A 23,412-nucleotide genomic window follows, 5' to 3' on the forward strand; every position below is an offset into this window, starting at 1 on the left:
GATCTGTCCAGTCACTGTCAAGTTAACTATTTCGTTGCCAAGTTAAATATTTAACACTCAAATGCTACTTATTAAATGACTTAAATAGCTGTATCAACAAGCTGATACTTCAGGAAAAGTTGCTGCAGTTTAGAACAATGTGAATACATGTGCTTCACATATGGCACTATAGTGCTGTGCTTATGTGACAGTTTGAATCTAATCATTTCATACCGGAGGCAGATGGTACTCTTTTCTCTCTCTCTAAATAGATCAGCTATGCTTTTCTTACCAAGAATGCAGATTTAAGGCTAACTTTTTATTGTTATTTATCGTTGTTCTGATGAATTTTCAAACCTGGTGACCATAAGGTTTTGAATCTGTACCCCATGCAATTCAACTCGAATGCCACGAAGATCTGAACTTCCTTTGGGGGTAATGGGATCTCCATGGCAATGAGGCCTGCTGAGAGAGAGACATGGGGTTGGAATTTGATAAAAAATGACTTTGGGGGCTGTAGAATGCCATCATCCTCATCCCCAAGTGGTAATTAATCATGAAGTAAAGCAACCTGGTTCGTGCCACAGTAGAAAGGCATGGGCTGAGAAACTGCTTAAACAGTCACGAGGAATTGCCACGTTTAAAAAATCTCTTTTTGCATAGAAAACAGAAACAAAACAAAAAACCAAAAAGGTGTGTCAAGTCATAAAGAGAACATAAATACATTGCTTACAGCCCAGCACATCAAAGAGTTCAGAGTTTGTAATGCTTTTAGTTGACAACTTGGTGGCCTGGTGCCATTCAGCACAGAGGAATGGAATGAATTCCATTCAGAAACACTAAGATTGTGTTATATATGGGATGTCTTCTACGGTGGCTTTAAAATTGTCTATTTCTGCTAAAATAATTCCTCTTTGCCAGAGTTTTTAAGCTTGCAGAATATAATTGTTTGAACAAAAATATGGTAACAGAACTGAGAAATTGAGCCCAATCTTGTAACTGCTGTTTCTGAGTTGTTCTCTATAAACTGGAGATTTAGGTATGCTACATGTATGTGACTGACATCTAGAAAGTGCTGAGTATCAGCACTGGGAGTCATTTCTTTGTGCATCAAGTTGGCCTGTGAAAATGGAGGCATGAGAAATAACTGAGGCAAAAATGTTAGAAGTATTTAAATTGTAGATCATGCCTTGTTTTGAAATATCACTCTAAGGATGTAGCTGAATCTCCAGTACTCTTTCATGAAATTCAGTCTCTTTGTGATTAGCTAATTCTGTATTTAGTTCATTTAGAGATGTAATAAACATTTATGTTACTATATAAATCAATAATCAGTGTATTAAAATACTAAGGGTTAAATCCTGTAAGCCACTTAGGCTCTGTTCATTTCTATGTGCATTCTGCATTCATTTTATGGAAATTAGATACAGGCTTACACTGCTGGTGGTCACAGGTCTGACCCTAAAAGGACAAATTGTGGGAACCTATATTACAGAATTGTCTGTTCTTTACTTTGTGTTTGTACATTAAGTGGCTTACAAATAAGATTTTTGTAAAGATCACACTCTTGTTACTGTTCTTAATGACCGTCTACTTCCAATCTTGCTCCTTAGGGGCTATTTGATTGCGGCACCTTCTGTTTTCCGATCTGGTGTTGAGGAAGCTATAAGTGTGACCATTTTTAACTCTGTCAAGGAGACAACAGTCCAGATTCAGCTAGTTGTGAAAGGAGAAACTGTGTCAAGAGGCCATGGAACAGTTCTGGGTAAGTTCCTGTTATTCTGAACTTGAGAACTAAGTTGAGGTGCTGTGGGAGCACATCAATATCTCCTAAAGCAGTGCTTTGGGTGATAATGAAAGTGGAACTAAGCTAATATTTAACTCATTGATTACTGCTGAATGTTCTCAGTTGTGATTGTGCTAATGTGGTTTTGATGTATGGGATCTTAAGCTTCTACAGATGATAATTTTGGACCAGCAAGATATGCAGAGGCTCTGGATAAAAATGTCACATTGATGCTCAGGAGTACTATGGTGAATGTCTTTCCTTTTGAAAACTGAATGTTTGACACTGGGAAGCTGTATAACAAATAAGAGAAATTGAATATGAAATAAAATGCAAAGTCTATAACTACATAGTTTTCTACCCTCGTGTTAAAATGAATGCTGGAAATACAGTCTCTCTATCTTTGGGACTGAGTATTGCTGAAAGAAGTGGCAATATCTGTGCGTATCTGATATTGGATATCTTTAAAATCTGAGACACATCTGCCTGTCCCATGTAGAAAAACAAGAAGATTTTTGATTATACCCAGCTTAATTCTGAAGGAATTTGCATTGGTGAAAATGAAGTCCATTAGCACTGTTCTACCACTGCAAGTAGTGGTGGCAGTTCAGGCAATCCCGTTCTTTAACCATCATGTTTAACCCTTCTGTGTGCAAAAATTGGGAGTTATATAAAAGCCATTTCCGTTCTTGGAACAGATTCTGTTTTCATCCTCTCCTCATTCTCTTTGAAATTGGCTGACAATTGCTAACTAAATCAAGGAGAACGATGCTTACACATGTGGACAACATATGTTATCTTAGGTATGGCTGTATCCAGCAATCGAAATAGATTCTATTAGTGTTCATTTGGAGTGATTCAAGTTCCAAAAAAGCTTGGTCCTTTCTACAGTAAAACAATTCTGTAAGCATAGAATGCCCTGTGATGAAACTTTAGCCTTGGTGGTACTCTCTAACCGTAGGACACCATATAGTGCACATTAGAAAAAAAACTGTGAATAAATTTGGACCAAGTTTGTTAGAGAATTCTGCTAGGTCTGACTTGCTCACCTTGCAGATTGTTTGCAATGTGGGAATATTACTGCAGGTTAAATAATGATGAAGGGGTATTTCAGTTAATAGTTCAGTTTTTACAATATTGGGTCTCCTTTCAGCCAACTGCAATTGTCTAAAACGTTATTACCTTAGCTTGAGAAGAGTAACTCTCTCTCTCTTTCATTTTAGATAAAGGAACAATCAAACTGAAGGTGAGTGTCTGGTACTTTAAGATGTTTTTGATAAGAATGTGAGGGACTTGTCTTCAATCACAACAGACATTGATCTGTGAGCTTTTGAGGCACAAATACAAGTTACATTCTGCTGCATCCACTAAGGAGGAAGCAGCCTTTGCGAGAGGGCAAGTGGAGAGTGAGAAGAACAAAGCTTATTTGTCTGTCAAGCCCTTACACCACTGAAGAAAATTACACTCCACGTAGTGATTATTTTTACAGAAGTGGCAGTACGTTGATATGTGTCATGGAACATTGGACAGATCACAGAAATTCGTAGAAGGGGCAGATTACCAAACAGCTGGATTCAGCTCCATTCACCACGACTCTTTGGGCCCAGCCACCCAGCCAGTTTTTAATCCAACAAAGAGTATGCTCATCCAAGCCTTGAGCAGCCAGCTTCTTCAGGAGAATGCTGTGGGAAACGGTGTCAAAAGCCTTACTGAAGTCTAGGTAGACCATATCCGCAGCCTTTCCCTCATCCACTGAGTGTGTCACCTTGTCGTGACCTAGAGCCGTGTCTTCCATAACCTGGCTGATTTCCCCATGTAATATGCCATATTCAGTGGGGGCTGAACATGTAGATCAGATATCACTATGAGTGAGGAAGAAAAGGTAGAAGAGAATTTCCTGCCATGTTTTTAGCATGACTTTGCCTCCTTTGAAGTTTTTATGTTGTAAAAGATCTAGCATGTTCTTCATTTTCTTTTTATTACCAACACATAGTTACACTGAAATGTAGCAGGTGGCTGCTCATTGCTCACTTCAGCAACAATTATTCAAGGGTAGTAACTGTACTTTCCCAGGAAGCTCAAAGGCTTTTCTATTTCTGCCTCACTGTTCTCTAGGTGCCTTCAGGACTTCGTGGACAAGGACATCTAAAAGTCTGGGGCAACCGGCATATAGCAGAGGAAGGCTACATTTTTCACAACTATACCACAGTAACTATTGATAGCAAAGGATCATCAGTGTTCATCCAGACTGATAAACCTGTCTATAAACCCAAACAGAAAGGTAAGGCGGCCTTGGAGAACTTGTCAGATGCTAGCTAGGGCTGCTTTCAGGCAAAACTTTTTTTCAAGGGTATATTCTAGGATGGAGTCTTCTGTGCCGTGTTAGGTGTGATGAACAATGAATTTCCTTTTTTCCTTCTTTCAGTGTTGATAAACCTGTTTATGGTTACTTCTGACTTGAGACCAACCAATGACAAGGTAAGGGAAATTGTTTTATTTCACGCTGTAAAATGTGGTGAGATACTGGGCAATCTGTACTTTACTCTGACATATTTATGCAGAAATATAGTTGATCTCTTCATCTATTTTGGCATCTCGTGTAAATACTTGTTGTTATTTGCAATTTAGTTGTTTTAATTTGGTCACGTTGGTGTTGAAGAAGAACACAGTCCTGTAGTGCTATCAGATAAAACATAACTACACCAAAGCAGTTAGAAGAAGAAGAATTTTTCAGAGCTTTGCACTCCATTCAGGTGTTGCACAGATACACAAATCATTGCTTTTCCAGCCAGGTGTTTGAATGAAACATTTGTTTCTCAGGCTTCTCTTACTGAAGAAGAGAGAAACTTTGCTTCTTTGTGCGCCATACCATGCTCAGCAGTTTGTCAACTTTTGTTTCATACAATCTTTTATTTTTTTTCTTTCAGATTGAAGCCTATGTAGTGGTGAGTATCTGCCAATCATCTAGCATGTATTCTGTAGAGGCACAAGATCCTCATAGCCTTAAGAGGAACAAGTCACAAGTTTGTACCTTTCCAAGTCCATTATGGCTATTCCCAACTGTAACCTATGCCATTATCTCTACCTCTGTGTCTTTAACAGATTTTTGTGTCTTGGTTGTGTTGTTTTTTTTGTTCATTTTTGTTTGTTTTTTATCATCAACAAATATACTTGTTTTCTACTTCAGTGTCAGAAATCCATTCCCATTTTTCTACCTGAGAAGAACTGGTAGATTCACTGGGGTTTATAAATGTAATAGTCCCACTCAATTTCTCCCTTCTTTTCAATGCAGACCTACTCCTATCCTTCATCTGGCTGGGCTGATATAGCAGGGCCAATCTCATCTCTGCACCCAAACATTATGATAGTGGAAAATAGAAATTCATGGCAAGGAAAGGGTGCTCCTGTCTTCTTCCTTATGAGGTGAATGAGAGGTTCCTTCTGTGTCTAGTCTTTTTTTTTTTTAAGCCATATGTTTTCTTTTGCTGTCAGCAAGTAGAAGAATTCACCCTCTTCCTTTGTTTGCATTCTGTCGCAGATTTAATGCTGACAAAAACAAGATTAATTTCATCTGGCTTTGTCATCTAAAAATTGCCTTGTTAGTTGTACCACTCCCTCTATGAATGGAAAGAAAGCATCTTCAAAGGCCTGTTCATCCCATCCAAAATAGTTATCCTAAGACAGGTGGAAGATCTGCCCCTTGACAGTGCTTACCCGTGTGTGTTGGCTGTAGAAGCAGCATCCTTAAATGAGCACTGAATTTTAGAAAGCAAATACCCTCCAGTAAAATAACTTCAGAAATTTTGGACGGATGCTAATTACATATGAGCTGTTAGTGAAGTGTGTATGCGTGTGTATATGTGCGTGTGTGTGTATATACATAATGTTCTTTGTTGCAAACTGAATTAAACATTATTAGTGATACTCGCTTTCACTGTGATGTTTCTCATTCCTAAAATATTATTCAGGATCCTCGGGGGTCTCGTATGATAGAGTGGAGCAATTTGAAGCCATTTTGTTGTGGTAAGTTCCAGATTGTTTTAGCTCAATGTGTTATTTACCTTTGCTAGCTGCCTCTAGCTTCTGCTTATACTGAATTGTGTTCAATAAGCCTTTACAAGGATTAATAACTGAGAGAGTTCACAGTGTGTTGTTTTCTTCCTCAGGCATTGTAAATATGAGCTTTCCTTTGTCTGATCAGCCAGTGTTTGGAGAATGGCTCATCTTTGCTGAAATGCAGGGGCACACATACAACAAATCCTTTGAAGTTCAGAAATATGGTGAGTTATCCACATTGTGTTTGACTGTAACCCAAGGATATTTGGAAGAGCAAAACATTATGAAATGTTTTTGCTTAAGATGAAACACCTGAGAAAGAATGTGTTAAAAATGTGATCAGGAAAAATTCCTTACAGGTTATGTATTTCAGGGATATAGACACTTGTTCATGTCCTCCACACTACAAAAATGACCTGAAATGGAGTGTCATATTGCACAATCCGTTTATTTAACAAGGATTTCATGTGGCTTTGGAAAACTGTAAAGATGCTTTAGTTCTGTCAATGCTTTCCTTCCTTTCCCTGAGCCCTCCTTGGAATTCTCAGTTCCTTTTTTGCTAGCCTTTTCTTGGTCTCAAAGTCCCCCTGTATGATGAAGGGTGGGCATTGTTCCACCCAGCACACCATCTATGTTTTATGACCTGATCACGCAAGCTTTGGTAGACACTGGCAGCTACTAACATCTCAGCTGCTTTTATGGTGCATTGTGGAGGAGGCAGTAGCGACTTGTCCTCTTTACCTTATATCTAAGAAAAGCTTGGGCTCAAATCCTGGAACAGAGATTGCTCTGAAAAGTAAAATTCTGAGGATACATCACAAAGGTCTTGACAAGATGGTCTTGGTTTGCAGTTCTTATTGATCTATTCTCCACTCAGTGCTGTCCTGCCCCTGTTGCGTTAGCTACACCGCCCTCATCTGATCATCAGCAGTGATCTTGTTAGAGCTGTGTATGTCTTTGCTATAATCTGGACAGTAAGATGTTGAAAAGACTGTTGCATTTCCTTTCGTCGTAGTGTTACCAAAGTTTGAGTTGCTGATTGAGCCACCTCGCTACATTCGCGACCTTTCAAAATGTGAAAAAGGGACTGTCCATGCCAGGTAGGAATGTATTCCAAATAAAGCTCCATTACTATAGCTTGTAGTACACGCACAGCATGGTGCAGTCACTGGAGCTCAGAACTCCTCTGCTGCAGACTTCACAGATGATTTCTGGTTGTCATCAGAAGCTTTCCTATGTAAGAGCCTTCATAAAACATGTTAAAAATGACAAGTTGGAAAACTTTGTGATGTTTTTTCTGTTTTCTAGATGTGCAAGTCACATGGTACTAGCCTTAATATAATCAGGGAAACAGAAAACAGCTGGAAGTTATTCATTATCTTCTTTCCATTTCAGATATACATTTGGAAAACCAGTGACAGGAAAGTTAATTGTCAATATGACTATAAATGGTGTAGGGTATTACAGGCATGAAGTGGGACACCCTGTCCTCAAGACCACCCAGGTGAGGGAGACCATTGAGTCAGCTGCAATAAAATGCCTGATCTGTACTCTTTGAAGTTAATACTATGGCTCTTTTTTATGTCACTGATGGGAGACCAGAAAATAAATGCAATAGTTGGGTCCAGCATAGCAAACATATTACATGTTTTTACACTATATGTTATTATTTGGGGGAAAGAGAATTTGTTGGTGTAGTGTTAATCTTGTTTTAGAGTATATGGGGCTGAGGGAGAACATGACAGAGAGAGACTGGGACAGAGGTAGTTCAGATTATGGATGAGGGAGGAAAATAAAAACTTGCTTTTCTTTCCCCTGTCCCCGTTAGTTCCCTCCACTTCACATCCTTTAAAAATACTGCTGCAAATTCCTGTCAAGTGTCTACGCTTTAGACTTGGCTTCTAGACCCTTTTTGAATGTATATGCAAACTTATGTTTCCGTTCCCCAACACGCTTGGTAGATTGATGGCTCTGCTGTTTTCGATGTGTGTGTGAAAGACATGATGCCAGCTGATGTTCCGGAACATTTTCGAGGCACAGTCAATATCTGGGCCACAGTGACCAGCTCAGATGGGAGCAAGCAGGTTACATTTGATGACTCAACACCTGTTCAGAAACAGCTAATCGATATCAAGTACTCCAAGGATACTAGAAAACAGTTCAAACCTGGACTGCCTTACAAAGGAAAGGTAAGATTAAAAACAGAGATACTGACATGTGGTTGATGTAAGGTTATACAGACCTGATCCTAGGATGTTACACCATATCCTGGTGTGTTCTTCCCACCTGCTGTTTTTATTGTTGACCAGAATTGCCAATAATGTAAAACATTGTTTTATAAATGAAACACTGTGTAGGTAGAAGTCACTTACCCTGATGGAAGTCCAGCCAACAGAGTCACTATTCGAATTAAAGCCGAACTCACACCAAAGGACAATGTTTATACAAGTGAACTGGTATCAAGAGATGGCCTCGTGGAGTTTGAAATCCCCTCCATTCCTACAGCTGCCCAATATGTCTGGCTGGAGGTAGGTGAAAGCTCTTTATAGGATTAGTAGGCTTTAATGTAACTAATCTTGTCAAACCCGCACTTTAGAAGTCATTGCTACAAACAGGAAATCGGTGCCTTTTACCTTCAACTTATTGATTTAAGTGTGGCAACACTTGCTTCTTTTTTTCTTACTGCTAATTGAACTGATGTGTATAACCATCATGAAAACATACTTCTCCAAAGTTGAAGTGTCCAATATTTTGGGAGCGCTGTTGCCATGTGAAGATGACAGTAGAGATGAAGAGATGGAAAATATGGGAGGTGGGGGATACAGGGTAAGAAGAGAGTAAGAATTGAGCTTGCTATGCATGAATAACATTCAGATATAACTTTTGTTAAGACCAGAGTGACAGCGATTGATGGGAAACCGTCTGGAGATCAGTATCTGCCAAACTACTTGTCCATCAGTAGCTGGTACTCACCCAGCAAGTGTCACATCCAGCTCCAAGCACCAGATAAACCTTTCCAGGTATGTTGGCTTCATATTCCATCATGGCAACAACTGCATTGTTTGGCTTTATGCACTTTGGTCTAATTAAATCTTTCCAGCCTTTTCTGGGGTCCTGGACTGTTACTGTTTCCACTACAAAAGTGCAGTTGTAGCTGCACTTCCCACACCAAATAATTGTTCAATGTGGGCTGCACATGGTTCCAAGCAAAGTTCTTGTGATGCTTTGTACAGCATCTCATTTTCTCTCATGTTGTGGGAACAGGGGAGACAGTTCGATATGGGATTTAGCATTTAAGTTTTTTGTATTTGAATGTACATTCTGTTTGCCTCCAGTAATGTTCACATGAATTGTTTGTGCAAATGACATGCTTTAGTTCAAGTCACAAAATGCTGAAAGATTGGAAGTGAAACCAGAGGGAGTAAGTAGCTTTATTAGTAAAGATCCAGATTAGGGCTATGTAGCTTCTCTAGAACTTCCGGTTTAAATCTCTGCTGAAAATGTTTAGTCTTCCAGTTCTGAAGCTATGCATAGTTGCCTTGTTTTCTTGTGTAGTTTTTGTAGGAGCCTCTCTGAAAATGTGGTCCTTCTGTATAGAAATTGTCATGATCTTTGTCCAGTGGAAGATCTGATTTAGCCATGATTTCTGTTGCATTCTGTTTTACAAAGAGTTGTTTAGGGTTTGCTCTCTACCAGGGAAGAGGCATGTCTCTAAGGGACCGCATATTGCTTTGTGAAAAAATTGTGGGTTTTGGCAATACTTGTGCATAGTTTTCTATTATCAGCAGATCTGTCAGGTTGGTTTTAGACTCGTGGTATCCAAAAAAGAGCATTTTTTTATCACTGCATTTCATGGTAGTTTAATGGCTAATTAATCTTTTACAAGTTTCCTGAGGTATGGAAAGGAGATTATACACTGCTAATCTGAACACATTGTTCTTATTATAACCTGATTAGAACTAATTCTTCTGTGGGAAAGCTAGGAGTTGGATGACCAGCTGATGTGGGAACTGTTTCCCTGCTTTGCCAGCTCTTACTGGGTGTTCCAATTAGCTACATTCATTTTTTAACGAATTGTTTCATCATTTCCACTGGGGAATTCTTAATACCTCAAATATTTAATGTCACGAGGTACTTGGACTCTGTGGCATTCTGACTGTATTTAACCATTGCCAGCTCCTTGTATTCAAGTCCTTGCCATTTTGGTTTGTACCATATGTCTATTCTGGCAAAATAACGCTGTTAGTGCTGAAGAAAGGTTTTTCAAAATATGTCATTGGAATTTAACATTTGTATTTAGTCTTAATGGTCTTAGGGGGCCATTGTTATGCTTTAAAGGGCAGGAGGGTCAGGAGTGGAAGTTGATGAAGAAATCCTATTTAACACAAGTCTTCATAACCCAGAAGTAAGAAGTTTGTGTTTCTAGGAAAGTCGGCTGCGTGTTGCTCAGACACTACCCATTCCTAATACCCTGACAGAGCACTGACATCTATTCCGTTGGGATTGGCATTATTTGGGATTTTGTCTCCAGGGGATTCAGTACTAAGCACTTCTGGGTATTGGACTTCAGTGCAGAAAAAGGGCAGGATGTTGGTTTGCTGCTCTGAAGCCTTTTGCAAGCATCAAATGTGTTTACCCACAAAAAAGAAGCTTGCTTTCTTGTTTATTTGTATGTTTGACAGCTCCCTGAGTGCCAGACTCAAATTAATATCAAGACTTGTGTAATTTGAATGCATTTTCCCTCAGATCTATTCCCAGTAATTTTAGGCCACACTGGTTTTGTTTGAATTAGTATTTGCCATGTGAAAGTAATCACCATGTACAATCTCAATTAAACAGCAAAGACTATCAAACACATCTCTTCCCACCCCCAACACATCTCTTTCTGTTTTGGGCTAGACAACTGAAGGGGTGTCTAAAATTCAACCAATTCTGACAGCTGCTCTGTGCCAAAAGGCTTAACTTTCAGGATTCCAGAGATTCCTTTATTGTTTTCATTAATGCATACAACCCCCCAGCCCATTCTCCTGTTAGACTTGTAGGGAGTGAAGAGCTGAACACAGGCCCCTTTTTATTGTGAAGAAAGTCCGTGGAAACAGTGCTAATGTAATATTCTTTTCAGTGCGTACATTTCTTAGAAGAGGGGTCGCGTCGCTTTTGGACTGGGAACACAAATAGATTTCCATATTTTGTAAATGAAAAGCACGCCTTGTAACAGACCAGATCTTCTGCTTCTCTCTGAGTGCAGGTAGGAGAGGAGGCTTGGATTGCAGTGAAGTCCACCTGCCCTTGCAACTTCACTCTACATTACGAAGTGGCATCGCGAGGCAACATTGTCCTTTCAGGGCTGCAGCCCAGCAACATCACCCAGCAGAGGAGCAAGAGAGAGACCTTTCCCTTTGAGAAGAACATTGACGTTGCACATTTCCCAGGAACAGGTAGTTAGCATCAGAAATGCAAGCTCTCATTTATACTTTTTCTCTTAGCAGTGTTCTGTGTCAATAGATGCCCTCTTTTATTTATTTTAAATAGATTTATTACAATTTATATTTTAGCACCTACTGGTACCCCTGCAGCAGAGGTTGAAGTCTGCATGACATTCCTCCGTTTCTCAGTAACTCATAACATGGCTCCCTTGGGCCGTCTTCTGGTGTATTACGTCAGGGAGAATGGAGAAGGGGTCACAGACAGCCTGCAGTTCCCTGTGAAGTCCTCCTTTGAAAATCAGGTATTGGTAACGTAGCTAATGGAGAGGAAGGGATGGTGTCTCGTTGTTCTTTGTAGCTTTGTCTGTTGAGCAGGAGTTGAGATGATGGGGTTTAATATTAAATTCCTAGGTTGCGGTGACTCTTTCAGCAAATGAGACCAAACCTGGTGATGTTGTGAACATCAGGGTCAGAGCTGCAAAATCAAGCTGTGTTTGCATTGCCACAGTGGATAAGAGCGTCTACTTGCTGAAGACAGGTTTTCAGCTGACAGCCAGTCAGGTAAAAAGGAGGTTAAGGCACTGACGCTTTCTCTCTTAGTGCTGGTATCTGCACTCTTCTTTTAGTAAGTAGCCTTTCTACCTAAGGACTCTTCGTTTTCTTTACAGGTGTTTCAAGAACTTGCAGAGTATGATGTATCTGATGCTTTTGGAGCTCCAAAGGAGGAAGGGCACTTCTGGTGGCCAGGCATGTCTTCCCGTAGACGTCGTAGATCTTCTGTCTTTCCCTGGCACTGGGACATCACCAAGGATGCTCGCTTCGCATTTACAGTAGGAAGAATCAGCCTCACATCTCTCTGGAGTGTCTTATTATTTTCATGTTTGCAGCATAATTTTGCATGATAATTTTTAGCTCCATAGTTCATTTTTTAGTTCTATTCTTTTTTCACATCAGAAGTGGTTTCTCCAAGGGGGTAGTCTTAAAAGTAATTTCCAAGAACAAAGAGTAAACTGTTCCAGCAAAGATATTGGAGAAATGTGCTTTGATTTTTGGCCAATCTTGAGGAGAGGGCCAGATGTCCTGTTCGGTGAAAGAATCAGTGCTGAGGCTCTGGAAAGTGAGACAGGGGACCAGAAAGTTTCTCCACTTATAGGTGAACTTACAGGTCTCTTTGCAGTTAGTTTGGAAATGAAGGTAGAACATGCGTCTTTCCTTCTAGTCTTTCCCCTTTTAGCCTATCTTTTTAAAATCCTTTTAGCTTCCTTTCTGCCCCAGTTCTGGCAGCTGCTGTGGCTGTCTGTGTGAAAGATCAGTAGCATTTTCTTTGTATTCTTGATCAGATTGCTACTCAAAAGGGATATACTCATTTTGGTTAGTTTGGTGTCTTTCAATAGTTAAATTTGACCAGATCTTAAATATCTTATTTCCCTTGATCTGTGCTGTGTATTTGCTTTGACTTGCAAGTTGGGCATTTAAAATGAGTTAATTAGTTCTCCTTTTGTTTAATGTATTCACGCACTAATTCATTGCTTCATTGCTAACAATGCAATCCTTTAAGCTAAAACTAGTTCAGTCTTCTGAAGGTTTTCAAAGGCATGTTATTATGTTTCCATTAGCTTCTTGCTTTATTTTTTATTAAAATTATCTTTAGCTGTGAGTGATCTATTTGAGAAGTTCTGTGTTGGCTTGTCTCTTACCTTCCTGCAGTTGCACAGTGGAGTCCATCTGCCCTTTCAGACTCTGCTGATGTCCTGCCTCTTTGATTTATGTACACTGCAACATGTGATCTCTTTTCTCTGACTGCTAGAAACTGTGAGGATATGTCATGTGGAAGGCCATGCTGTACTTGCTATATGTTTTATATTCTCTATATAGGCTTTCCATAGTGACCATTCTTAAAGACAGACTGGCCTCTAAGAAAAGCAGTGTTACAGGTCTCGTGTTTTATGCTCTTTCCATTTTTAGTTCATGCAGCTTCTAATAATAACGATTTTTGCTTCCTTTGGATCCTCTCTTTCCACTCCCTTTGTTCTTTCTGCATTTTTAACTAAACTGCTGTATTGTGTTGTCTTAAACCCCATAGTCTCCCATGTGTTCCCCTAGTGTCTCAATTGCTTGATCATAAACTCTAAATCCTCCTTTAATACCCACTGCTGCAGGAGTCGCTGCTTTTTCTCCTCTCCCTGATCTGTTAGGGGTTTTGTTCTGATGTGTTTTTTTCTTACTGAGTGGCATAAACTCCTGGGAAAGGAGCCATATGTTAATAGCTGCTCTTTATGCATTGCTGTGTACCTGATTTGTAATAGTTGGATGTGTACGTGAAAGATAACAAAGCCCATACTCCCTTTGGTGTCTGGGAGCTGCTGTCTCTTATGAATAAGTGCATTTAGGGAACAGAACTGGCAGACAGCTTTCTTGTGAATTCTGTATTTTTACTGTGAGGCTGTGCAGACAATTTCCATTTTGCTTGGCATTTCTTGTAGGGCAGAATTGGGGATGTCTGACGTGTGAGCTGCCTGCTAGCTACAGCAGAACACACTGGAAACTTTTAAGAAGGGCAAAAAGCTGTAGAGTAACATTCAAGGGGGAAAATGTATAATACTTTTTTACCTGTAGTTGCCTGACATTTAGACACATGCCCAGTAATGTTAGATATTGGTGAAATGCATTTTCCAAGCATATGAGCTTTCTTGTAAAAATAAATAAATAAATAAATAAATAAAATCCTGCTTACAAAGTACCTACATATTTTCTCATTATCAATAATTTTTATTTTCCATGAAGTTCTTTAAGAAATCCTCAGGTTTGAATTGAACGTTACCCCAAGGACGTCAGATTAGGGTTGGGGGGATTTTCTTTTCAGAAAAGCTTTTATTGGTACATAATTCTCTCTTTCTCTCTCTTTTTTTTTTTTTTTCTTTGTGGTCTTCATTTTTATTATCTAGGAAACTGGCTTGGTTGTAATGACTGATATAGTCAGCTTAAACCACAGACAGAATGGAGGCATGTATACAGATGAGGCTGTCCCAGCTTTTCAGCCACATACTGGGACACTGGTGGCTACAATGCATTCTAGAGCGGCACCAAGGTAACGTTTGTTTGTAATGCATATTGTCTATGATACCTGTTATCTTTTTTCGTCTTTTTTTTTCCCTCCCTATATTCTCAGCTGTTTCATACTCCTCTGCCTCCAGAAAATAGCAGTTTCCTCAAGGTGGTGGTGGGGAGGGGAAACCATCTTCAGTTGTCTTGATAGACCTAACAAAAGCTTTGTTAAATTTAAATTAATTCTGGAAAAATGCAAAGTAATATTCTTTGAAACTTTGTGTATCTTGGTTTTCTATGAACTAGTTGCTACTTTCTATGAATTAGGTACTGCTTGTCAGTATTTGCATGCTAGCACTCATTTCAGAGTTGCATGCTACTCAGGTGTTGCTCAAAATAAATAAAATGAGGGACTGCATGAAGAAAAAGTCATGAGGTACTACAGCTAATGCTGCAAACTGAGGATATGCTTTGCCTTTGTATTTTGAACCAAGTGCTAGCTTTCCTTAGAGTAACTTTTAAAGATCATTTAAGAAATAGATAATGAAGCATCTCGGTTAGAAAAATAGAACGAATTCTGAAAATATTAGAGATCAAGATAATTCCAAGTTAAAGAAAGGGAGGGGAATATAAAACAGTGATTGTAGTAACTGCTATTAGTTAGGCCAAATGATGATGTCATGGGAAGTCACATGCTGTACCTGTTCCCTTTGATTTTGCTTGGTGAAAGAATTTGGATCACAAAACTTTTAGGTTTTTTAGATTATTTATGTCTCCAGACTGTTTGATGTGTGTGTACAATGAGAGGAATTGGAAAGACTATGTAACTTGTGTTATGAATGATGCATCACTTTATTGTCAGTCTGTGCTAGCTGGAGTTTTGGTTGGTCATGGGAGCTGCACTCAGTTGGTAACACTGATTCATCAGTTCATGTTAAAACTAACTGTCTTATTAAGAATTCACTGCCAAAGGCTTATTTCTTCTTCTAGCAGAGCAGAGAAGAGGAAAAGAACCTTCTTTCCTGAAACATGGATATGGCACTGCCTTAATGTCAGGTATGGACAGGGAATTGCCTTAATTATATCCTTTGGGTTGTATCCTCTTCAGCTGCAGAAAACGGAGCTCTTTAAAATCTACTGGAGCTATATTGGCAGTCTCTGATCTTTGTTGTTGTTGCTTTTCTTCATTACCACTTTAATCAATAATCTTTCTTTGTAACATTTCATCTGGTCTTGAAGTGTATTCACTTCAAATTGTAGTCATGATAGAGGTATATTGTACCCTGTGTGTCCAACTCGCCATGATGTGTCAAGTGGAGGAGCATCTTGAGGGAAGAAAAGGAGCAGTAAACTTCATTCTCAGTAAATGATTAGAAATTAAATTTGACAAGAACTTGTAGCAAGTGTATTCAAATCTGTTCAATTGAGCATGAAATATGCTTTGTAGAAATACACAGAGAATTCCAGAAGTGCCTTTTTGGGCCTCAGCAAGCTTGGGCAGTCAATTATAAATGGGAGTGTGTGGAATAAAAAGTTGCAGATTACATTTTCTCCACTTTATTGAAACAACTAAGCTAAACATTGTTTGATTTCCACTGTCTTGAAGAAATTGGTTTTTTGCTTCTACCATTTATAATTACAATATACAATCCTCAAAATAGAAACAAAAGCCTAATGTCAACTTCCCAAACCAATTCTAAAAACTCCTAGAGCCTGGCTGGAGGGTCTAATGGCTGGAAATGTGTGTGTACTTTGGCCCCCCGCCCAGAAGAGTAAGTGCCCTCATGTGTGAAAATAATGCTGGTTATGGGCTGAAATCCCAGTGGAAAGAACATCAGCTGCAACAAATTGTCCAGTTAAACAGACTGGAATGCTGCCAGTTCTGGAGCTAGGACACCCTTCTGCTTTCTTGTCAGGGCTGAAGTTTCTTGCAAGTACTGGCTACCTAACTCTGGTTAGGATGAGGACCTAAATATAAAGAAACTGGTGCGCTTAAGAGAAGTTCAAGTAACTTGTTGCTGTTGAGCCAGGTGCATTTCATAGGCTCTTCCTCTGTAGTGGGGAGCTATATTCATTGGCCAGAGTGTTTGGAGATTATGCCTTTGAACAGGCATGGTAGGTTTGGTCAGTGATCTGTAGTTTTTTAATCAAACTATTTGTTTTAATCTTTTTTCTCTTGTAATATCAATACAAAGACCAGTACATAATACGCTGCCAGTTTACTAATAGTTGCAGTAGCTTAGGCTCATTAACAGTTACAAACAGTTGATTTAGATGGTAAAAGTGAAGATACATTGTTGGTGCCTAAAATTTGAATAGCTGTCACAGTTGAAAAGTGGCGAAAAATACAATTCTTCAGTTTGTTCTGGATGTGAATCAGCAGGTATTGCAGCACTGAAAGGCAGTGTGTTATGCTGCAGAGCTTAGTCCGAATATCTTGCTTTCTTACTTTCCATGCCAACTACAATGCATGTAGCTTGCAAAAGATTATGAAGCTAGCAGCATGTGTATCGAGCTCAGGGGAATAAATAAGGACTTGAGAGAAAACAACCTTAGGGTGTACTCATAACTGCACCAATCATCCTGCCAGTTGAGGCATGAAATAGCTTTTGTTCTTGCTTTAGATTAAATGTTTTCTGTTCCAAGCAAGGCCAAAGTTTCTTTGCAAGAGAGAAATTGCAAAGTCTGCAGAACTAAACTGAATTTCTATTATTACAAAGCATGGAAGAGTGTATCAGTTTATGGTATCCTGTTGTGGTACGCACAGTAAAGCTGAATGCTCAAAACAGAAATTTGATTTTTAATAATTAGTTTCAATCCTCACTAGAAAAAAATTATATTTTTGGAAATTTTCTGAGTCAGACATTCCAAAAACCAACGACTAAGATGTTTCTGAATCAAAATATGCTCCTCTAGAAAAGCAGTTGCGGAACTTAGTGCCTGGAAAAAATTTTATTTGCCTTTATGTTCAAGCACAGGCTGTAATGTGGCAATGTATACAAGGACAGTAGGTTCCAACAAAAACTACTTTTATTTCACTAAATGTGAAATAAATTATTGCTGAATTGTTTTTATCCAGGATTCTTTTTTTTTTTTTTTTTACTGCAGATACTTACATGTAAGAAAAGTGACCTTCTATAATAGGGTGTAAATGCCTGTAAAGCTTTTCATCCAGTAAGAATTTGTTAGACTCTGTGTTATGCAGAAACCACTAGGTACTGTTCTGCTCCTTATAAATGCGCATAGTTCTCAAAAATCCTGATACTTAGCAAGAAAACTTTGAGACTTTTATAAGCTGTTGCTCAAAGCAGATACTGATGCTATGCTGTGAGTTTGGATCTGGAGGGAAATCCCCAAAATATTTGGCTCTGTGTGCTTTAGCTTTGTTCAAATGCATTTCATTAACCTGATCAACCCATGTTATTCCATGTTCTCTTTGGCAGTAATGCATCAGGAGAAGCAGAGCTGCGTGTGGAAGTGCCAGACTCCATCACTACGTGGATAACTGAAGCTGTGGGTCTGTCTGAAGAGAAGGGGTTGGGCATTGCCAGTCAAACAGAACTGAAGACGTTTAAACCTTTCTTCATTGATTTTACACTGCCGTACCATGTCATCCGGGGAGAACAGACCAAAATCCCATTGACTGTTTATAATTACTTAGCTGTCTGCGTAGAGGTAACAGCCCTCTTTGTTCTGCTTGCTAAGATATGAAATTGTAGTTTCTTATCAAACTTTCCTAAGTGATCTACAAATTACAGTAGAAAAGATACAATGATAACAGAATGATAAGTTCAGTATAAATGCTTTGAAGATAAATACTGCTTTTCATCACTAATAAAAGTCATTGTTTTATTTACTGTAGCTTGAAAGAGCTGTAGTAGTCTTGCAATGCTTCAGAAATCAATATATTGATAAATGTAGGGAAGATGATTAGAAAGCTCATGTTGAACCACAGAGAATTTCCTTCATAGTTAGCTGCTGAAAGCAGTTTGCTTTGAAATAACTTTTTTTAATAAATGCGCTCTCTCCAGATGTTTTCTTCTCAAACACATTATCTGCTTAGCTCAAGTAGTATCTGAACTACTTGTAGAATTGCTGAGCTGAAAGTAATGCTGTCAGTCAAATATAACACTAGAAGGTTTGAAGAATAATCTGTGCATACTATGGTTTTTATTATAGTTTTTGTAGTTTTCAGATTTTTCACACATCTGTTGGTTTTGCAGATGACGTTTGCAATAAATGGCATTCAAAATTTTCCTAGGTTCATGTGAAGATTTCAGTTCCAAAAGGTATAAAGTTTGTTGGGCATCCTGGGAAACATCATCTGACGAGAAAGAAGTGCGTTGCCCCCGGGGAAGCTAAACCCACCTCTATTGTTTTGTCCTTCAACGAGCTTGGACTGAGCAACATCACTGGTAGTACACAGATTAAAAAATATCTTGCTGCTTGAAGGAGTTTTAAAAGTGTTTCTTCTTACTCCTCTTTCAGAAGAGCATTCTTTTTTCCCTAGTACCTGAAAGTGAAATCATTATTTCACTTGCTACCAACTTAGCTTTTCAACCTCATTTATTTCTTACAAACTGGTTCTGTAACTGTTATGCACTGAAGAGTCCGTATGAGCAGGCTTCAGAAGATTCCCTAGTCATTAGTTTTTCTGATGTGTGATGTGTGGTTGTTTATGGTTTGGATTTATTACATCTCCCTGAAGAGATCAGTGTAAATTTTTAAATAAGGAATAACAAATTCTGTACATCTTTAAAGGAAATAATCCTAAATGATAAAATTTGTACAGCGCAGGAAACTAGGGAAGAGTTTCTCTGTTGCCTGTGACTGTCCAAGTATTTATGCAATTTTGGACGTGACTGTCCAGATACTTAGCAAATAGATCAGTAATTACAAAACATTGGATGTGTTGTTAGTCAACTGTATCTAATTAGTTTAGATCGATGCTTTGGACTCTTGTAGATCAATATATCTGGAAATCTCTGCTTTTTTTTCTTTCTGTTTCTTAGCAAAAGCTTTTGCTTATGGTGGAACTAATTGCTGTCAAGATGGGATGCAAACTTTAAAGAATGGCAAGCACTCAGAGGACAGTTATGTGGACAAAAGGACCCCAGTTGGAGTGGATTATGTTCGCAATAGTGTTATTATTGAGGTAAGAAAAACAGGAATTTGTAATAATTCAGAAAAAAAGTGATAAAAGTTTGGGCAAATCATGAAAGTTTTTAGGTATGATACCAAACATGAGTAGGTTTACGAGAATCGTAAGGTGTATATTTACATGATTGGAAATAATTTTTGTGGTACAAGTACAAGAAGGGCCCATTTAGTTCTGAGTTCATGCTAGTGAATCCTCAATACTGCTCAGAACAAAAAGGGATAGAAATTGTATTGAGTATGCTTGCTCTTTTAGTCTAAGAAATATTGAATCTTGCATCACAGCATGATAGTGGTTAGCATATATGCAGCTAACAGCATACAGTGTAATACTTTTTCTCTAAAGGATACAAAATGCTGTACAGCATCAGAATATTATGTGTTTTGTAAGTAAAACTGAATAGCTGTCACTGCTAATCCAAACACTGTATTTTTATGTATGGATTTCTGTCTTTATATAGCCAGAGGGACTGTCCAGAGAGTACACCTATAGTGTGTTCTTCTGCCCAAATGGTAAGTTCATGATTTAAATGAGATAAAATTAAGTTTGTCTGATTTTAGTTACATATAGAAACATGTGGCTTCATCCCATGGAAGAAAAAAAAAAATCTTTGTTGCCATTTGTCTATGATTGATGAGTTATGGTGTGTAGGAAGAACTTCTGAATAAAGAGTCTTTCTTACCTGGCTGGCTAATTATGAATTTGCTCTAACTGCCCAAGTGATTTCTGGAAATGGCAATTAAATTCCTTTACTTTATGAAACAGTTTAAGTATTCAGCACTGTGGACAGTAACTGTGGCTGTACTATATTTTCAGTTGATGTTTTAAAGTTCAGTTCTGGAATCAGTATGTCCTTTCTGTCGGAAATTTGGATAGCTCAAAGTTGGCTCCGCTAGCTAAACAGAGATGCTTTTGACCACTAGATTAGAACTGAAAAATCACTTGCAAACTTCACAAGAAATAGCTGAGCAGTTTCAACTGAAGAAGCTACTATAGTGCAAGTGGACAGAAGTAGAGGATAGGAAGAAAAATCCACTTTTTTTTTTTAATAGTTTAAGAGAAGTCGGGCGGGGGGGGGGGGAAGAGTGTATACTTAGGATAGGCCTGTTTGTTTAAATTTTAGTAGTTAGCTATGGGTTGTTTTTTTTAAATACGTGAGCTGAACTCTAATTCTTAAAACATTCCATTATTTTTCTGACTAGAGAAAATTCACATTTCTACACCTAATAAATATGAGTACCAGTACATGCAGAAACCTGCCCAGATGACACACTTTGATATTGCTGTGAAAGCTCACAATGATGCTCACCTGGCCCTGTCCTCTGGTCCACATGACATGGCAGAGATGACTGAGATTGTTATTGGTGGACATCAAAATACTAAAACATGGATTTCCATCAGCAAAATGGGTGAGCCAGTGGTCAGCAGAGACACAGCTGGTATTCTGTCCTGGGATGAATTCCGCAGCTTCTGGATCAGCTGGAAAAATGGAATTGTTCAGGTACTGAATTTATCTATGTCTGGAAGTTTCTTGCTTCCTTAACTAGAGTTGGAGCACACATGGTAGTTTTTCATTAGGTATGCTGTAGAAGGAGAAAGCCTCGTTCCTTTTGCTTTTTCTGTATTAAGTCTTGATCAGACTGTTTTAATCGGAACATGTTTCCTTGCCACTTCATGCCCTCGGGACCTCAGTCTTCAGTGTTTTCAGTGTTAAGTCTGCTGAAAGGCTTGGAGATTAAGTCTGTGGAGTTATCTCATAGGTTACTGGGTCCAAGGCAGGCAGACTTCACATGCATGGGTACTTGCAACTGTTGTTTTTTTTTTCCTTTCAGGTTGGCCATGGTACTCGGGTGCTAAATGAATCTATTATTGTGGAGTGGACAGTCCCCAAACAGTTCGAGGTGAAGTACATTGGCTTTTCCACAGGCTGGGGGTCAATGGGAGAGTTTAAAATTTGGAGAAAAGAAGAGACTGATGAAAATCACAATGAAGCATTTACTCTTGGAGTTCCCCACAACATAATTCCAGGATCAGAAAGAGCTACGGCTTCAATAATAGGTATCAAATATGAGGAGGTATCATTAGGTACCAGTTATCAAATACGAAGAGATACTTCCAGCTGTTATTTGCTTCTGACTCAGTATTTGAGTAATATGGGCCAGATAAAGTAGTCATAGGCAGTTTACAAAGGTATATGCTGCTTAAATCTGAGACAGGGATTTTTTTTTCCTCGGTCATTTGACTGTTTGAGATGACAGTGAGTTAAAGTTGATACCATCAAAGGGCTTTGCAGATGTCCTGTCTATTATAATTCATAATATTCATTTCATAATCATCATAACCACATATTGTACTAACTGCATTCTAATCTAGTCTAAATCCCGTAGTCACATATAACAGTCAAACTCTGAAATGTGAAATTTCTCCTTTATTCCAGCAAGAGCTTGAAGGGATAAGACTAAACATTTGAAGGACTTCCGATTTATGATACAGTTTATTTAAGCTATGTGTAGCTGGCAGAAATTAGTGTAGTCAGGTGGTTTTTAATCATAAGGCATCAAAAAGAAGCAAAACATAATTCCTTGATACTGAAACTATCACCTCTTTTTCAAACAGGAGATGTGATGGGTCCTACATTAAACAACTTGGACAATCTTTTGCGATTACCGTTTGGATGTGGAGAGCAGAACATGATCCATTTTGCTCCTAATGTTTTTGTCCTGAAATATCTGCAGAAAACCAAGCAACTCAGTCATGAGGTGGAGAGTGAAGCTACTGATTACCTTGTTCAAGGTAACTCATTAAAGTTTATAGAAGGAGAAAAAGCTTACAAGTTAGAAGAGAGTTTTGTTAGTATCACATTGTCCTTTTTAATGAAGAGTATCCCAGGTAATGGCAATTCATCATTTCTTGCAGGACAGTCTCACAGGTTAACAGATTTTGATGGCGAAATGGTTTTCCTTGATACGTAGCCTGTATTTCCCTTCAATAACTCGTGGTTTACATGCTTATTGTGTGTTTTTTAATTTATACATACGTATGTATACACACACACATGTATATATTTAGGTAACTTATGTCTGTGTTTACAAATTTCAGAAAATCATAGAAAACTAAATTTAGTCAAAATCTAGGAAAAAGGCAAAAAGAACTAAATATGTAAATTATCTTTCTAGTTCTTTAATTACCACATAGATCTTATCTAAACTTTCTCCAGTTTATCATATTTTCTCAGTAACAGTATACCCAGAATCAGAAGTTAGTCTGCAAAGTAGTTATCCTAGAGCCATGCAATGAAGACTTTTTTTCTGTCCTTTCAGTGCCCTGTCCTCTCTTTAAGCATCTCAAAGCAATCTATCTTCTTATGCACTGTTTTTCTCAGCATTTGTTTGGGAAGCGCCACTTGCAAAATAATCTGTAAGTAAATACAGTTCTCAGGACAAGTAAGAATTTGGAGATCATTAATTAAACCAAGAATGACCCAAAGGGACATAGCTGTCTTGCAAGTGAGTCAGACAATAGTCATGTCATGAAATCAGAGGTGACAGGGTTAGGCAGTTCTCCTATGAAATTATAAATGTAATATGTAATTTATTTTTTGTTTTCAGCAGCAAAAGTCTAGTGCTGCTTCCTTTGTCTGGCTACAATTGTTTTCATTTGTAACTTGTTGTGCTTGCTGATAGCAGTAATTCAAAGGGATTTTTTTAATACTGTGTCAGTTTTTCCTTTTAAATATTATTTGATTTTGTTTCTTTTTATGAATCTGCAAACCTTAGAGGTTTTTGGCTCCAAACTCTGCCTGTTAATTAGCCCTTACAGCAGAAATCCTCAAGAGTTTTAAACCTTTCTACGTTTATTGGAGCCCTGCCAAGTATAAGGTTTAGATGGGAGAGTCTGTTTGTTCAGTCTAGAAGGCATTTGTAATGTACCAGGACAGAGAACTTTTTCATCACTTAGTCATC

At 38.4% G+C, this 23,412-nt stretch overlaps 1 protein-coding gene across 7 annotated transcripts in view; it reads left to right on the forward strand.

Annotated features, from left to right (window-relative positions):
* Positions 1-23,412, forward strand: part of CPAMD8 (C3 and PZP like alpha-2-macroglobulin domain containing 8) — a 54,247-nt gene that overhangs the window by 935 nt on the left and 29,900 nt on the right. For 5 of the 7 annotated variants that reach the window (XR_005814729.1, XR_005814727.1, XR_005814728.1 and 2 more), the window contains exons 2-26: positions 1,593-1,744; positions 2,989-3,011; positions 3,881-4,046; positions 4,191-4,243; positions 4,693-4,710; positions 5,734-5,788; positions 5,932-6,045; positions 6,837-6,921; positions 7,217-7,325; positions 7,783-8,010; positions 8,179-8,349; positions 8,713-8,841; positions 11,070-11,259; positions 11,377-11,549; positions 11,659-11,808; positions 11,916-12,077; positions 14,193-14,335; positions 15,283-15,348; positions 17,736-17,967; positions 18,554-18,707; positions 19,305-19,447; positions 19,911-19,962; positions 20,653-20,951; positions 21,283-21,508; positions 22,067-22,243. Coding sequence is in view for 4 of the 7 variants with exons in the window: in XM_040537414.1 (XP_040393348.1) it covers positions 1,593-1,744; positions 2,989-3,011; positions 3,881-4,046; positions 4,191-4,243; positions 4,693-4,710; positions 5,734-5,788; positions 5,932-6,045; positions 6,837-6,921; positions 7,217-7,325; positions 7,783-8,010; positions 8,179-8,349; positions 8,713-8,841; positions 11,070-11,259; positions 11,377-11,549; positions 11,659-11,808; positions 11,916-12,077; positions 14,193-14,335; positions 15,283-15,348; positions 17,736-17,967; positions 18,554-18,707; positions 19,305-19,447; positions 19,911-19,962; positions 20,653-20,951; positions 21,283-21,508; positions 22,067-22,243 (3,470 nt within the window). In the remaining 3 variants the exon portion in view is untranslated. The remainder of the gene's footprint in view (positions 1-1,592; positions 1,745-2,988; positions 3,012-3,880; positions 4,047-4,190; positions 4,244-4,692; positions 4,711-5,733; positions 5,789-5,931; positions 6,046-6,836; positions 6,922-7,216; positions 7,326-7,782; positions 8,011-8,178; positions 8,350-8,712; positions 8,842-11,069; positions 11,260-11,376; positions 11,550-11,658; positions 11,809-11,915; positions 12,078-14,192; positions 14,336-15,282; positions 15,349-17,735; positions 17,968-18,553; positions 18,708-19,304; positions 19,448-19,910; positions 19,963-20,652; positions 20,952-21,282; positions 21,509-22,066; positions 22,244-23,412) is intronic. The other 2 variants (XM_040537415.1, XM_040537413.1) reach the window with 1 other exon arrangement.

Source organism: Cygnus olor, chromosome 26 (genome assembly GCF_009769625.2).
Source record: "Cygnus olor isolate bCygOlo1 chromosome 26, bCygOlo1.pri.v2, whole genome shotgun sequence".
NCBI classification, from domain to species: Eukaryota; Metazoa; Chordata; class Aves; order Anseriformes; family Anatidae; genus Cygnus; species Cygnus olor.